This window comes from Cherax quadricarinatus, chromosome 68 (assembly GCF_038502225.1).
Source record: "Cherax quadricarinatus isolate ZL_2023a chromosome 68, ASM3850222v1, whole genome shotgun sequence".
In the NCBI taxonomy this organism is placed as follows: Eukaryota; Metazoa; Arthropoda; class Malacostraca; order Decapoda; family Parastacidae; genus Cherax; species Cherax quadricarinatus.
Window position 1 is genome coordinate 1,230,001 of NC_091359.1, and position 18,153 is coordinate 1,248,153.

At 37.4% G+C, this 18,153-nt stretch overlaps 1 protein-coding gene across 5 annotated transcripts in view; it reads right to left on the minus strand.

Moving 5' to 3' along the window:
- hep (hemipterous) overlaps positions 1–18,153 on the minus strand; it is a 73,096-nt gene that overhangs the window by 51,393 nt on the left and 3,550 nt on the right. For all 5 annotated transcript variants that reach the window (XM_053789857.2, XM_053789856.2, XM_053789858.2 and 2 more), the window contains exons 2-8: positions 16,977–17,161; positions 12,773–12,886; positions 11,803–12,030; positions 5,947–6,126; positions 4,681–4,815; positions 4,293–4,381; positions 188–294 (exon numbers count right to left, since the gene is read on the minus strand). In XM_053789857.2, the coding sequence (XP_053645832.2) occupies positions 188–294; positions 4,293–4,381; positions 4,681–4,815; positions 5,947–6,126; positions 11,803–12,030; positions 12,773–12,886; positions 16,977–17,161 (1,038 nt within the window). The remainder of the gene's footprint in view (positions 1–187; positions 295–4,292; positions 4,382–4,680; positions 4,816–5,946; positions 6,127–11,802; positions 12,031–12,772; positions 12,887–16,976; positions 17,162–18,153) is intronic.

The following is an 18,153-nucleotide window of genomic DNA, read 5'->3' on the forward strand; positions in this document are numbered from 1 at the left end:
TGTGTATGCTTCTAAACTGTTGTATTCTGAGCACCTCTGCAAAAACAGTGATAATGTGCGAGTGTGGTGAAAGTGTTGAATGATGATGAAAGTATTTTCTTTTTGGGGATTTTCTTTCTTTTTTGGGTCACCCTGCCTCGGTGGGAGACGGCCGACTTGTTGAGAAAAAAAAAAAAAGAATACATACCTGCAAACCATGCTGAGACATCCACCTTTTTCTGTTCGTACTTCTTAATAAAGGGATAGTCGAGAAGTTTCTTGTACTTTGGGCGGTGGCGATACTCTTTAATAAGGCTGCAACATGAAATCTTTATGTACATCATCTCAACTATTATGAAATTAGTGTAATTTATTGCAATTATTATACCTGCTCATAAGCATCAGAGTACTTTAACACATTACTCTTAAAAACATACTGCATTTTGAAAAGGCTTTTATTTTTAGATTCCTCTCTCTAAATACTTTACTATTAATTTACCTATCAACTGATCAGCAAAACTTATCATCATATTAATTTTATTATCACAGCTGGCCAAGACTCCAAGGAAAGTGGAGAAGAATCCTTCCTCTGTAAACCATGAGTGTCACAAGAGGCGACTAAAATGACTGGAGCAAGGGGCTAGTAACCCCTTCTCCTGTACAAGTTACTAATTTTGCTTTTTGAACAAACTGGCCATATCCCACCAAGGCAGGGTTACCTAAAAAGAAAAAAAAAAGTTTTTTCCATTCAAATTTAGTAATTTATGCAGAAGGGGTTACTAGCCCGTTGCTTCCAGCATTTTAGTCGCCTCAAGTTACTAAATGCAAAAAGAAAAAACCTGGCAAAAGCAAATAGTGTAGGATATCAGCTCCTGGCCAGTAAAATTGATGTACAGTACAAAAAAAAAAAAGGGCACTGAAACAGCTGGTGATTATTTGTCTGACAAGAAATACAAGTGGATAAATATTCAGAATTAGATGGAGTAATAGTAAGAGAACAATATAATTAACTAGGATGAGAGCATTGTGTTCATGCAAGAGTACTCCAATGCTCAAGTAAATGGTAATGCCAAGTAAAAAAGTCAAAAAATGAAAGTATTATTACAGTTCTTCCTTCAGAATTACTGATGTATCTGCATATTGTAATGACTACCATACAGGGCATAGATTATTACAAATAACACATCCCACTATAGAACTTCATCAGATATATGAAAATACAGAGCAACGGTTGCTTACAAAGGGGTAGAGAATAGACTGCACTAATAGAGAGACTGAGACATGCATTACTAAATTTATTAGTTCAAGTTTGGAGGGACATTTTTCTCCATCTTTAACTGTCTAAACCACCTAAACAACCCCTCCTCAGCCCTCTTGATAATAAAGATGAAAATCCTTTATCCAAAATGCTTGGGACCGGAAGTGTTTCGGATTTCGGATTTTTTCCTATTTTGGAATATTTGTATATTTACATCTATAAAATGGGACAGCTTGGGGGTGGGATCAAAGTCTAAACATGGTACTGTACCAAAAACCATGATTACTGCTTGCAAAAAAAAAGAAGAGAAATCCCCCCCAATTCTGACTGGCTAAGTCTTGGAAAGGACTTTCATAAAATGTGCTGAATTTACATAACAGAACTAAAAATGCACTAAATTTATGTGAAAGTTCCAAAAAATGCACTAACACTATTGGTTTAAAAAATAACACATTATGCATTGTTCTCAATTATTCTAGATTTGCTAAATCTCAATCAACCATCTCTTCTTCAGTGTGTGTAGCTATTTCTTGTTGTGACTGGCTGTGTTCTCTTTCTACTCCCTGTCTCAATGTGTGCAAGTGTATGTGTTTACTGCTAGGACTGATTTGTGATGGTTTTTTCATGCATTTTAAAAATATTTTGTTAATGGTTTTTAAATTTACTGATTTTACTATTTAATTAATAGGAGATTTACTCTCCATGGGGAAGTGGAACAGAATTCTTCCTCCGTAAGCCATGCGTGTCGTAAGAGGCGACTAAAATGCCGGGAGCAAGGGGCTAGTAACCCCTTCTCCTGTATAAATTACTAAATTTAAAAAGAGGAACTTTCGTTTTTCTTTTTGGGCCACCCTGCCTTCGTGGGATACGGCTGGTGTGTTGAAAGAAAGAAAGGAGATTTACTGTTATGCAGGCAACTGCATTATTGTAATAGTAATTTTATAAATAATGTCAGCACAATAGTGAACACATATTAGACCAGCCAGTTGGACACATTAGATGACATGAGATTAGTGTCCACTGGAATATCGACAAAAATTTAATATTTCTGCCACTTTGAGTTTAATTTTAAGCTACTTCCACTCATTATATCAAACAAAATCATCTCTATTTCTGCAACATATCTTTCTGTAACATATCATATGATACTAAGAAACTGAGAATAAAAGCATAAAAATGCTCCATAAATACACTGCAAAGTCATCATTTTAAACCATATACACAGTCACAGTTGTGTTTCCATCATGCACTGCATAGGGCAGGATTTTTTTTTATATTGTGCACACTCACCACACAGAACCATTCTCTTACATTTAGGCCAAAATTTACTGTTCACAGCTATGGCACAGACCCTGAGCTCAAAGCCATAGTACTACGGCACAGACCCCAAAAAAGGTTAATATCAGGATCATTGGAGGGGAGTAAAAATATTATTACCAGGTGGTTTGATACTACCTGTAGCACATTTGACTCCATCATCTGGTTTACCTTAACGTACTGGTGCTAAATGCCAACAAATTTTTACGATTTATGATTATTTTTGTTTTATGCAAAACAGTTTACGTAATTTATTATCGAGTCGTATACACGAGCTTAGATTACTGCCTAGTATCGAAACACTTCTCTAAGCTTAGGTTGAGGACTATGAGCAATGCAACTTTTGGCCTCCAAAATGCTGGGGTAAATTTTTGAGACTTATTTGGGGGGGGGGGACCATCTTCAAAGCCATAAAATACAGTAATTGCTGCTGACAACAAACTGGCACTAGTACAAATATGAAGCTCATCTGTCTTGACTTAAAAAACAAAAGATTTAGCTCCCCCACACCTTACACTGAATGATCCATTTGTGGTGTGTCATGTTAACATGAAAAACTTTCGGATTTTGAAGGTTTTAGAATTTTGGAATCTTGGATAAAGGATTCTGTACCGTACTTTTAGTAACTCCTCACCTCCTCCTTACCTCAAAACTACAAATTCTGCATAATATTCACACCACACATTGCCCTCAGACATATCTCACTGTCTCCAGCCTCCTCCTCACTGCAACATTCACAACCACTAAAGACAAAACAGCACAAGCTGGTAAAATTTCAGGTATGCTGGGTGCATACAAAATACTAACAATGTTAAAGTTATACACAGTACTGGATCATATAATTCTGGCACCCTTACACTAGTACCAACATTTTTTTAAATATTTCTTTCAACACTTCTTTAGTGGAGACAGATAAAACTGATTTTCTACTAGTCCTAACAAAGCTAAAAATTTAATATATACCTCTTGTTTTATTTTAACATAACATTTTAACTTAATGCACATGGAAATTTTAGTAGTGTATCTATAAGTTTTTTCTAGTATTCGTGTTTTGGCACCTCTTATAAATCAGCGCACTGAGTTGCTGCCCAGCTGACCTACCCCTTAATCCATCCCTAGTAATACACACACACACTAACTATTACACCTAATCATCACATGTGGAGCTCAAATTAGGAGAGATTTTTTTGAACATTGCAGCCATTCAATACAATATTCAACCAAACAAGGCTATTAACCCTTAAACTGTCCAAACATAGATCTACGTTCACATGTACAGTGCTCCAAAAGTAGATCTACGTTTTTTTACGTATTTTCAAATGTTGAAAAAATGTAGATCTACGTTTGGACAGTTTAAGGGTTAATATAGATGTATTACAACCTGTTAGGAGAGAAAAAGTGTAAAACACTAGACAACTGTGAATGTTCCCCAATGCAACCTGCCCATGTACATTATATTATCACTAGTTTTGACTGTGTGCCTCATCCTTCACCTCAATCGTGGTATTCCTTCCCCCTCTATAAACAACCACCCATAGATTTCCACTTTATATTTACAAGTCTTATAAGGTAGCATACCTGAAATAAACCCTACTCCCTAAGTGGTGTTTCCACCCTAAATGTTCTATTATAAAAACACAAGCTTTGATTAAATTATTTGGAAGTTATGGAATTTTGTGAGATGAACAATGTACAGAGCCTTCTACCAACAAGATACTAGCTGGGAAAACTGACTTACCAATCATTTACAAATTCACAGAATTCGGGGCTGAAAGTACCATCTTTTGGCAGAGAGGGCGGGTCATCCTGGAGAACTTTGGTCAGTACCTACATCCACGAAACATAGTAAAGTTAGCTTAAACATGATACTAGCAGCTAAGCTGTGCAAGACGAAGATAAAGAGTCCAACACAAAGTGTGATGCCAAGGTCAAACAAACTTTGTCTATTAGTGGGTGAGCAGAGATGCATTATGGTGGAAATAACATTTAACCCCCAAGCAATAATTTTCCAGATAAAAACTATGTATGATGAACATGTAGTACAGTGTATGCATCAAGAATGAAATTCAGGTATTTCACCAATTTACAAGAGAAACAAACTGAAGACCACTCTATATTAAACTTGCCTCAAAGTCATTACGACAGTCTTTGTATGGAAACTGGCCAGTTGCAAGTTCAACCAGTGTGATGCCCAAACTCCAAACATCTGCACGGATGTCGTAATCTGGCTTCGTAGGGTCAGGCGGGTCTATCCTTTCCGGCTATCAAAAGACCTTTGGGTTATTTTATGAGGAACCTACTGCACCCTATGCATAAAATACACCAAATAAATATTCTAAAATGTGGTAAAACAACAACCCTACTTGAAAAAATAAAACGGGTCAAAAGTAATGTATTGTATAAACAATCAACTATCTCACTTGCTCTTTCCATCTCTCATTACTCTTCTTCTTTCTTATTATTCATAATTAATAACTTTAAAACCTATTAACCCATAAACGGTCCAAGCAGATCTATGTTCACATGTGTAGTGCTACAAAAGTAGATCTACGTTTTTTTTACATATTTTCAAATTTAACAAACAAAAGAAGTAGATCAAAGTTTTTTTACACATTTTCAAATGTAAAAAAACAAAAAGATCTACTTTTTTTACATACTTTCAAATGTTGAAAAAACGTATATATAGGTTTGGACTGTTTACGGGTTAATATGCTCAGATATTTGGGAGTGGATTTGTAGGTGGACAAGTCAATGAAAGATGAGGTGAACCATAGAATAAACAGGAAAAAGGTAGGAGGTTTGCCAAGGCATCTGTAAAGACAAAGAACATTATCCATGGTATGTGTGTGAAGCATGGCTTGTGAATGCTGTAGTGAGAAGGAGGCTGAAGGTAGTGGAGATATCATGTATGAGCGCAATGTGTGGTGCAAATATTATGCAGAAAATTTGTAGTTTGGAGATTAGGAGGAGGTGCGGGGGGTTACTAAAAGTATTATCTAGAGGGCTGCGGAGGGGTTCTTGAGGTGGTTTAAACATTTAGAGAGGATGGAGCAAAATAAGATGACTTGGAGGGCGTATAAATCTGGAGTTAAAGGAAGGCAGGGTAGGTCATCCTTGGAAAGGTTGGAGGGAGGGGGTAAAGGAAGTTTTATATGTGAAGAGTTTGGACATTCAACAGGCATGTATAAACATGTTAGATAGGAGAGTAGTATTTATGACAACGTGCTGCTGGAGTGCAAGCAAGGTAACTTTTATGAAGGAATTCAGGGAAGCCAGTTAGCTGGATTTGAGTCCTGGAGGCCTCAGTGGGAGATGGCTAGCATTCTGCTAGTCTTACAGTACAAATGACAATGAAAACTTTGGTAAATGCTGTAATAAAACTGCCACCTTACCGCCATATATGCAGCACAGCCAGCACTCCGAGTCTTGGCCTTAGAATCGACTAGTCTCCCTGAGATCCCGAAGTCACACAGTTTAATGTTTCCACGTTCATCAAGAAGAATGTTGGAAGGCTTCACATCACGGTGAATTACACCATGAGACTCCTTTAGGTAATGAAGAGCTTTTAAAGTCTGAAATGGAAGGAATGTTTGTTAATCAAATATCACAAAACGCTTTTCATATAACAAATACCTCCACTATAAACTTTTAACTCTTTCAGGGTTTCGGCCGTACTAGTACGGCTTACGTGCCAGGGTTTTTGACGTACTAGTATGCATAAATTCTAGCGCCCTCAAATCTAGCAAGAGAAAGCTGGTAGGCCTACATATGAAAGAATGGGTCTATGCGGTCAGTGTGCGCAGTATAAAAAAAAATCCTGCAGTACACAGTGCGTAATGAGAAAAAAAAACTGACTGTTTTTGGTTTAAAACAGCGATATTGCACTGTATTTTCATATGGTATTTATTGATGTATTCTAGTTTTCCTGGTCTCATTGTATAGAATGGAAGACATATTACAGAAATTGAGATGATTCTGACTGGTTCTGCAATGAAAAGTACCTTGAAATTGAGCTCAAAGTAGCAGAAATGTTCGATTTTTACCAAAGTTCAAAAGTAAACAAATCATGCTAAGAGTCCAATGCACGTCAACTGGTGAGTCTAATATGCTTTCACAAGTGCGCCGATATTATTTATACCATTTCTACACTAATGCAGTAGTCTGCATAACAGTAAATCTCATTATTTTTTTAAGAACAAAAAATCAAAAGGCATGTTGATGGTAATAATAATAATAATCACCCTGCCTCGGTGGGAGACGACCGACTTGTTGAGAAAAAAAAAAAAAAAAAAAAAATTAATAATATTAATAATAATAATAATAATAATAATAATAATAATAATAATAATTGTAGGTAGAAGGTTGGTAGACAGCAACCGCCCAGGGAAGTACTACCGTCCTGCCAAGCGAGTGTAAAACAAAAGCCTGTAATTGTTTTACATGATGGTAGGATTGCTGGTGTCCTTTTTTCTGTCTCATGAACATGCAAGATTTCAGGTACGTCTTGCTACTTCTACTTACACTTAGGTCACACTACACATACATGTACGTACAAGCATATATATACACGCACACCCCTCTGGGTTTTCTGCTATTTTCTTTCTAGTTCTTGTTTATTTCCTCTTAACTCCATGGGGAAGTGGAACAGAATTCTTCCTCCGTAAGCCATGCGTGTTGTAAGAGGCGACTAAAATGCCAGGAGGAAGGGGTTAGTAACCCCTTCTCCTGTATATATTACTAAATTTATAAAAAGAGAAACTTTTGTTTTTCTTTTTGAGCCACCCTGTCTCGGTGGGATATGGCCGGTTTGTTGGAAAAAATAAAAATAAATAAATAAATATAAATAAATAAATAAATAAATAAATACATACATACATACATACATACATACATACATACATACATACATACATACATACATACATACATACATAATAAAAATAATAATAATAATAATAGCTCTGGGGCACTCTAAATGTTGCATATTTCATGTAGGTGTGGTAGCTGGGTGAACTACCACATCTAACTTTCTACAATAAATACTACTCGCCTGTCACCATACATTAAGATTACAAATATTTGAAGGTAAGTAATGAGTGTACTTTATGTGTGTTTTACTTTTGTTTTTTAATGCCTAGTTCTATTGCTAACTTAGTATGTGTATGATAGAGTAAACCCATGCATTTATAAATGAAAAAAAAAATAGTTTTACATCAATTTGCAGTTTACAGTGGTAACCTGGAACCTAACCTGCCATATAAGTGGTGTCCTCCTGTATTAGCTATACAACAGAGTACCTGAGTGCTTTAACTGCATTTATTATATTATTCTGATTTAACAGTCACTTGGAGACTCCCACCATTAGTTCATGACATCGAGGATTTAGTGTACGTATTAGGCTAAAATATGTTAATCAAACCTGATCAAGAATGATAACTGTTAAATTTGTAGTCCATTTCAAATACACAAAAATAAACCATCTTTTAGGAGTGAAGAAGAGCAGGATGTGAGTGTGGGGGAGGTGCGCGAGGCATTACGTAGAATGAAAGGGGGGTAAAGCAGCTGGAACTGACGGGATCATGACAGAAATGTTAAAAGCAGGGGGGATATAGTGGTTGGTATTATTGTTTAATAAATGTTTGAAAGAGGGGAAGGTACCTAGGGTTTGGCAGAGAGCATGTATAGTTCCTTTATATAAAGGGAAGGGGGACAAAAGAGATTTGTAAAAATTATAGAGGAATAAGTTTACTGAGTATACCAGGAAAAGTGTATGGTAGGGTTATTATTGAAAGAATTGGAGGCAAGACAGAATAGGATTATAGATGAGCAAAGAGGTTTTAGAGTGGGTAGGGGATGTGTAGATCAAGTGTTTACATTGAAGCATATATTTTTTTTTTTTAACAAGTCGGCCGTCTCCCACCGAGGCAGGGTGACCCAAAAAAGAAAATCCCCAAAAAAGTACTTTCATCATCATTCAACTCTTTCACCTCACTCACACATAATCACTGCTTTTGCAGAGGTGCTCAGAACACAACAGCTTAGAAACATATACGTATAAAGATACACAACATATCCCTCCAAACTGCCAATATCCCAAACCCCTCCTTTAGAGTGCAGGCATTGTATTTCCCATTTCCAGAACTTAAGTTCGGCTATATAAAAATAACCGGTTTCCCTGAACTCCTTCACTAAATATTACCCTGCTCGCACTCCAACAGATCGTCAGGTCCCAAATATCATTCGTCTCCCTTCACTCCCATCGAACATGCTCACACATATATGTGAACAGTATTTAGATAAAAGTAGGGAAGTTTTCATTGCATTTATGGGTTTAGAAAAGGCATATGATAGAGTGGATAGGGGAGCAATGTGGCAGATGTTGCAAATATATGGAATAGGTAGTAAATTACTAAATGCTGTAAAGAGTTTTTATGAGGATAGTGAGGCTCAGGTTAGGGTGTGTAGAAGAGAGGGAGACTACTTCCCGGTAAAGGTGGGTCTTAGACAGGGATGTGTAATGTCACCATGGTTGTTTAATATATTTATAGATGGGGTTGTAAAAGAAGTAAATGCTAGGGTGTTTGGGAAAGGGGTGGGATTAAATTATGGGGAATCAAATGCAAAATGGGAATTGACACAGTTACTTTTTGCTGATGATACTGTGCTCATGAGAGATTCTAAAGAAAAGTTGCAAAGGTTAGTGGACGAGTTTGGGAGTGTGTGTAAAGGTAGAAAGTTGAAAGTGAACATAGAAAAAAGCAAGGTGATGAGGGTATCCAATGATTTAGATAAAGAAAAATTGGATATCAAATTGGAGAGGAGGAATATGGAAGAAGTGAATGTTTTCAGATACAGTGGACCCCCGGTTAATGATATTTTTTCACTCCAGAAGTATGTTCAGGTGCCAGTACTGACCGAATTTGTTCCCATAAGGAATATTGTGAAGTAGATTAGTCCATTTCAGACCCCCAAACATACACGTACAAACACACTTACATAAATACACTTACATAATTGGTCGCATTCGGAGGTGATCGTTATGCGGGGGTCCACTGTATTTGGGAATTGACGTGTCAGCGGATGGATGTATGAAGGATGAGGTAAACCATAGAATTTATGAAGGAAGAAAGGTGAGTGGTGCATTGAGGTATATGTGGAGACAAAAAACATCATCAATGGAGGCATAGAAGGGAATGTATGAAAGTATAGTGGTACCAACACTCTTATACGAGTGTGAAGCTTGGGTTGTAAATGCTGCAGCAAAGAGGCAGTTGGAGGCGGTGGAGATGTCCTCTCTAAGGGAAATGTGTGGTGTAAATATTATGCAGAGAATTCGGAGTGAGGAAATTAGAAGGTGCGGAGTTAATAAAATATTAGTCAGAGGGCTGAAGAGGGGTTGTTGAGGTGGTTTGGTCATTTAGAGAGAATGGATCAAAGTAAAATGACATGGAGAGCGTATAAATTTGTAGGGGAAAGAAGGCGGGGTAAGGGTCGTCCTTGAAAAGGCTGGAGGGAGGGGGTAAAGGAGGTTTTGTGGGCGAGAGGCTTGGACTTCCTATAAGCATGTGTGAGCATGTTAGATAGGAGTGAATGGAGACGAATGGTATTTGGGACCTGATGAGCTGTTGGAGTGTGAGCAGGGTAATATTTAGTGAAGGGATTCAGGGAAACTGGTTATTTTTATATAGCCAGACTTGAGTACTGGAAATGGGAAGTACAATGCCTGCACTTTAAAGGAGGGTTTGGGATATTGGCAGTTTGGAGGGATATGTTGTGTATCTTTATACATATATGCTTCTAAACTGTTGTGTTCTGGGTACCTCTGCAAAAACAGTGATTATGTATGAGTGAGGTGAAAGTGTTGAATGATGATGAAAGTATTTTCTTTTTGGGGGATTTTCTTTCTTTTTGGGTCACCCTGCCTCGGTGGGAGACAGCCAACTTGTTAAAAAAAAAAAATAAAAATAAACAAAAGCAATTCAAATGAAACTGGCTGCCTTAATTGGAGAACTGGTTGGACAGTGATAGGACAATCAAGGGTAGAAAAAAAAAGTATGTACATATACGAGTATCTGCACAACACACACACAATCTGTAGGTTTCTGTTAGTCACCAAAGCTAATTAACTTTGGCATGAGAAGCCCAAGCCAGTGCAACCAACAATATCTACTGACGTAATCACTCTCACCACTAAAAAAGTGTTAGACCACAGAAAAGTAGCACACAATAAAGTATCTGAAAAGTCTTGGTTTTGGGAATATTTCTTCCAGAGTTTCATTAATAAATTATAAATAGAAAATTCCTAGGTAGTAGGTTGGTAGACGGCAACCACCCAGGGAGGTACTACCATCCTGCCAAGTGAGTGTGAAACGAAAGCCTGTAATTGTTTTACATGATGGTAGGATTGCTGGTGTCTTTTTTCTGTCTCATAAACATGCAAGATTTTAGGTACGTCTTGCTACTTTTACTTACCCTTATCATATATATACACACCCCACTGGGTTTTCTTCTATTTTCTTACTAGCTCTTGTTCTTGTTTATTTCCTCTTATCTCCATGGGGAAGTGGAATAGAAGTCTTCCTCCATAAGCCATGCATGTCATAAGAGGCGACTAAAATGCTAGGAGCAAGAGGCTAGTAACCCCTTCTCCTGTATATACGTATTACTAAATTTAAAAGGGAAAAAACTTCCATTTTTCCTTTTGGGCCACCGTGCCTCGGTGGGATAAGGCCGGCTCATTGAAAGAAAAAATATATAGGAAATTAAAATGAATCTGTTCTGAGGGACTTTTGGATAATGTGTCTCAGATATAAGTATTTATCTGTATTACTGTGAACAGAGTTTTTTTTTTTTTTTTACTTGGGGATTACATCATTTATGACTCAAGAACCCTGGAAAGTTTATTACTGGGAGTTGTATGATACTGTAGTTAATAAACTATACTTTTAAAATATCAATGCTCATCAGAACACTAGGCTGCAAGAAAATGTTTAATTAAACAAATATCTAAGAGAATATAACTTTCTTAAACACACAAAAAGATTTTCTCCAGAGTGGAAGAATGTTGGAATGATTTACATGAGGAAATATCAAGTGCTGCAATTACTAAAAGCCTTGAAAAGCTTTACAACAAAGTAAATAATGAAGATGGGTCACTGCCAGCTTAGCTCTGCTCATGTAGCTACAAACAGGTGATCATAAATAAGTAAATGGATAATCAAAGCAAATAAATTTGAAGCAAAACTTACAGCCACAGAAATTTTCCCCAGGATAGGTTCAGGTATCGGCTGTTTGTATCGTTTGGTGAGCTTGTCAAGGCAAGTGGCCATCAGCTCCATACAGATCCACACATCCGAGTCTGTGATGAAGCACCCTAAACACTGTACGATATATGGACAATCGTGTGATTTTAATACAACCTCAAGGTCAAAGAAAACGCGTTTAGTCTCCTCCATGTTGCCCGAGCGCCGCATTTGCTGTTTTGGGAAAGAAATTTTAAAAGTTAATAAGACTTACTTTAAGCTTATCTTTCAGCATTTAACTATTCTTTAATATACAGCAAGTCCTCTAATAACGTCATTTCATTTATAATGTTAATGAGAAAAAATTATACAAATTATTGTAAAATAAAAATTTGTAAAAATATGATAACCATACAAATGCACAACAATAAACGATGCGGTATGAAAGCACTCAGCAAGCCTGCCATATTTGTTATCGTTTGCTTGTGAACTACAGGGCAGTAGATGCTCCTCCTTACAATTTTCACTTTGCAAGCATTTATTCCTTTATTTAACCTTCTTGAAATGAGTGCTAAAGGTGAGCTGTGCACCTGTGACATTAGAAACAAAACTAGCCTATGGTAAAATTGGTTTCGTTATACTATATCGTTTCGCTTACAGTCGCAGTTTCCAAGAACCTAGTGATGACGTTAAGTGAGGACTTACTGTACTGTACTGCCATCATAGCATTTCCAGTCTAGTTATGTAAACTTAAAAATCAATAAATTTGAGGTTTACAAGGCATACAATGAAGATATGTGAATAAATGGTTTAGAAAACCAACAGATTGATAAATGAGACACTTGTGCAACATTTGGGTATCTTTAGTCTGGAAAGACACCCAAATGTTGCAGAAATGTCTCATTTATCAATGAAGATATGGTAGAGGCACGCTACAATATACAGTAATAAAAAAATAAACATTCTAAACACTAACCTTAACAGCAATAACTTTTTTGGAAGATTTGTGAAGCATTTTGACAACATTGCCAGAGGTACCATTGCCTAATTCTGATATGTATTCCATATCTTCTATGGAACTTTTATATTTCTGAAATTGAGATAAGTCATCTAAGGATGATAAATATTTATCACATATTTCAGTATACTGTCTCAAGGTTACAATTATTCACAAATTTTATTTTAAACCTGTACGGGTCATTTGGCGCTGCACATTGGGTGAGAGATGGTAAATGAGAAGCTGAGATGTTGAGGGAAGGACATCAGGAGAAAGGAAAGGAGGGAAAGGGAGGGGAAAAAGGATCACAGTTGACATAGTAAATCTGTGTCAGTTAAGAAATAATATAATGGCACTGTCAGGATGGAGGGTGGATAGAGTAAGCCTGCCAGAGCATTTAAGCCTTTGACTGTTTCAGTCATAAATATATGTCTTACGAGCCACCCTATTTGACTTATACTCATAAATTCTAGCGGCTTCAAATCAAGCAGGAGAAAGCTGGTAGGCCCACATGTGAGAGAATGGGTCTGTGTGGTCAGTGTGCACCATATAAAAAAAATCCTGTAGCACGCAGTGCATAATGAGAAAAAAAACTCCGACCGTTTTTTTTTATTAAAATGCCAACTTTGTGGTGTATTTTCGTATAGTATTTATGGTTGTATTCTCGTTTTCTTGGTCTCATTTGATAAAATGGAAAACATATTATAGAAATAGAGGTGATTTTGATTGTTTTTCTATGAAAAGAACCTTGAAATGGAGCTCAAAGTAGGGGAAATGTTTGATTTTTGCCGATGTTCAAAAGTAAACAAATGATGTCATTTTCCAATAAATGTCCAAGTAGCCATTCTGATATGCAGTCATGAATGGGTTGACATTATTTACACAATTATTACAATATTGCAGTAGTCTGCATAACAGTAAATCTTCTATTTTTTGTTTGAATAAAAATTTAAAATAGAAAGCAAGAGCAATATCAGAAGGGCCTGGAGAAGTGACTGATGAACAAAGAAAATGTTATTTTAGAGCCAGGAATGTCTGCATTGTTCATTCTGGACCCTATTTTGAAATTGTCATATTTTTTAATTTTCGTGAAATTGCCCAAACTGCAAATTTCTGACCACGTTATTGGGTAGTTGAAATCGGTAAACGGGAAGTTTCTTGTACTCGATCGATAGAAAAAATGGAGTTCTAGAGAAATAGCTATGACTTTGGTCAACTGGAACAACGGAATTAGCTGAAAATAGGGCTCAAAGTGGGCGAAATTGCCAATTCGTAAATATTGCAGAGGTCGCAAACTTTGCGAGAGCGTAATTCCGTCAGTTTTCCATCAAATTTCGTTCTTTTGGTGTCATTACAATCAGGAAAAGATTCTTTATCATATCATAAGATTTTTTTTTTTTTCGGAAATTTTGCAACACCAGGAGACACCTCAGGATTTGGGGTTGTGACAGTCAAGGGGTTAAGAAGGACTCTGAAAAAGAAGTTCAATTAGAAAATACCATACTAACTTTTATAAGCTGTTATAATTCCTTGGATGGTGTTCTTATGTTAATTGACGAGTTTGGGAGGGTGTAAAGGTAGAAAGTTGAAAGTGAACATAGATAAGAGTAAGGTGACGAGGGTATCAAATGATTTAGATAAAGAAAAATTGGATATCACATTGGAGAGGAGGAGTATGGAAGAAGTGAATGTTTTCAGATGTTTGGGAGTTGATGTGTCAGCGGATGGGTTTATGAAGGATGAGGTCAACCATAGAATTGACGAGGGAAAAAAGGCGAGTGGTGCGTTGAGGTATATGAGGAGACAAAAAAACGTTATCAATGGAGGCAAAGAAGGGAATGTATGAAAGTATAGTGGTACCAACACTCTTATAAGGGTGTGAAGCTTGGGTTGTAAATGCTGCAGTGAGGAAGCGGTTGGAGGTAGTGGAGATGCCCTGTATAAGGAAAATGTGTGGTGTAAATATTATGCAGAGAATTTGAAGTGTGGAAATTAGGAGAAGGTGTGGAGTTAATAAAAGTATTAGTCAGACAGCTGAAGAGGGGTTGTTGAGGTGGTTTGATCATTTAGAGAGAATGGATCAAAGTAGAATGGAGAGCGTATAAATCTTTAGGGGAAGGAAGGCGGGGTAAGGGTCGTCCTCGAAAAGGTTGGAGGGAGGCGGTAAAGGAGGTTTTGTGGGCGAGGCTGAACTTCCAGCAAGCGTGCATGAGCGTGTTAGATAGGACTGAATGGAGAAGAACGGTTTTTGGGACCTGACGAGCTGTTGGAGTGTGAGCAGGGTAATATTTGCTGAAGGGATTCAGGGAAACTGGTTATTTTTATATAGCTGGACTTGAGTTCTGGAAATGGGAAGTACAATGCCTGCACTTTAAAGGAGGGGTTTGGGATATTGGCAGCTTGGAGGGATGTGTAATAGGACTGTATATATATATATAATTTGGGCCCTGATATTATATTCTATATGGAGTTTATTATTTCAGGTCACTTTTTATATTGTATCTTTATACAGTGGACCCCCGACTTACGATGTACTTGACCTACGAAACCGACTTACGATGCTTGTCAGTGTAAAAATTTGACCCTGACATACGTTGAAAAACTCGACTTATGTCATTCGTCCCGTAGCATCCACGCATCTGTCTGGCCTGAGCCCCTCAGCTGAGCTAGTGTGACATTGTTTACAAGCCGGGGCTGACACGGTTGCATGCATACATTCGATAAATTTTGTATTATTCCAGTGTTTTTAGTGCTTGTAACTGCTAAATTAGCCACCATGGGCCCAAAGAAAGCTTCTAGTGCCAACCCTGTGGTAAAAAGGGTGAGAAATACTATCGAAATACTATCGTACCACAGTCAACTGCTGCTGTAGCACCGTCAGCTGCTGCTGCACCATAGTCAGCTGCTGCTGCACCATGGTCAGCTGCTGCTGCTACTATAGCACTGTCAGCTGCTGCTGCTACTGTAGCACCGTCAGCTGCTGCTGCACCATAGTCAGCTGCTGCTGCTACTATAGCACCGTCAGCTGCTGCTGCTGCTGTAGCACTGTCAGCTGCTGCTGCACCACGGTCAGCTGTACTACTCAAAGATGTGGAGAGACTTATTAGTGTGGCTTATCGAGAAACAATTAACCCCAGAGGGTTAGCCACCCAGGATAACCCAAGAAAGTAGTGTATAATCAAGGACTGTCTAACATATTTCTATTGGGGTCCTTAATCTTGTCCCCTAGGATGCGACCCACACCAGTCGACTAACACCCAGGTGAACAGGAAAAAATGCCTGGAATTAGTGTTCATATTGGTGAATTTAAGGCCAGCAAAGGTTGGTTTGAGAGATTTAAGAATCGTAGTGGCATACACAGTGTGATAAGGCCTGGTCTGGAAGAAAATGCCAAACAGGACCTACATTACTTAGGAGGAAAAAGCACTCCCAGGACACAGTGTCTCATCTCTCATCACTACATCTTCAATAAAGGTAAGTGTCATTTATTCTTCATTTAGTACAATAGTACATGCACAATATATTTTGTGCATGTATTCTTCGTTTTGTGTGTAAGAAAATGTATATTTCATGTGGTAAAAAAAATTTTTTTTTCATACTTTTGGGCGTCGTGAACAGATTAATTTGATTTCCATTATTTCTTATGGGGAAAATTAATTCAACTTACGATAATTTCGTCTTACGATGTGCTGTCAGGAACGGATTAATATCGTAAGTCAGGGGTCCACTGTATATGCTTTTAAGCTGTTGTATCTGGGTGCCTCTGCAAAAACAGTGATTATGTATGAGTGAGGTGAAAGTGTTGAATGATGATGAAAGTATTTTCGTTTTGGGGATTTTCTTTCTTTTTGGGTCACCCTGCCTAGATGGGAGACGGCCGACTTGTTGGAAAAAAAAAAGTACAGTGGACCCCCGGTTAACGAACTTTTTTCATTCCAGTAGTATGTTCAGGTGCCAGTACTGACTGAATTTTTTCCCATAAGGAATATTGTGAAGTAGATTAGTCCATTTCAGACCCCCAAACATACACGTACAAACGCACTTACATAAATACACTTACATAATTGGTCGCATTTGGAGGTGATCGTTAAGCGGGGGTCCACTGTATTAAAATGGGTTTCAGTTATATTATGGACACATGCCAAGTGCACTTATGAACAAAAGCATTTTCCTCATAACTTACCTTGCTCTCTATAATTAGGTTACCATTTTTTCTAGTGATTTCCTTTACATGTGCATCTAATTCTGGAAGGTCTGGTTGTTGTTGACGAGGTTCAAAAAATAAAGGCAATTCTATTTTTGGTCTTTCTCTCTGCCGTCCTGAGATGGTGTTGGGTCGTTCTGTCAATCTGGATTCTCCTATTGGAACTGTAATGCAAAAAAGTACCTTACAAGTGACCTGAAATGCAGTTGATGCAAGAAACTTTCCATGTTGGCACAAAAAAAAAAAAAAAAATATATCCATCAGCACAGCAAGGAACCTAAAAGGAAGATGGAAGACAGGAAACTGGCTACACCCAATATGTACCCTAAATAAATCAGAGAAACATTTTCAAACCCACATAAAAGCAAGTGATATCTACACCTTTAAATACACATGGAAAAAACAATAAGTATAATTTGAATGAAATCTTATGGCTAGTTTTCAAAAAAATAATGGATACCATCAGAAAACCCATGGGTAATTAATTTATTTGCAATCTGCCAACTGATACAAACACTGGATAATTGAATTTCGTAAATACGTACAGTGGTACCCAGAGTTCCGGCCATAATTCATTCCAGAAGGCTGTTCGAGTGCAGTTACCGAACGAATTTGTTTCCATAAGGAATAATGTAAATTAGATTAGTCTGTTTCAGACCCTGAAAAATACACTTAAAATAACTTACAATAATACACTTACATAATTGTTCGAGTTGGGAGCTGTACGAAACTCGGGGTACCACTGTACATGCAGGCCCGCTTTACAGCGAAACGCTGTAAAGCGGGAAGCTGTATATCGGTTTTCAATTACACATACCTATTCTTCATTTATTTAGACTTCCTACAATCAATATATTCACCACTCACTTTAAGTTAAGGATGAAAATATTTTGAAGTATGTAATGTGTTTACTTCCATGCATTTTTTTTGGCCTAGCTATATTGCTCACTTAATATATGACAGTGTAAACATGTTATCAGGATTTTATGTGCATTTGAAAGTGATTCACTTTACAGTGGTAGCACAGAACCTAACCTGTTGTTTAAGTGGGGCCCTCCTGTAAAGAACCCTGAGAATTTGTGGGGACAGCAGTGGAGGTTGGGTTGAAAAGACAAGAGCATGAAGATTTAGGTTTGCATGCAAATTAGAGGAATAT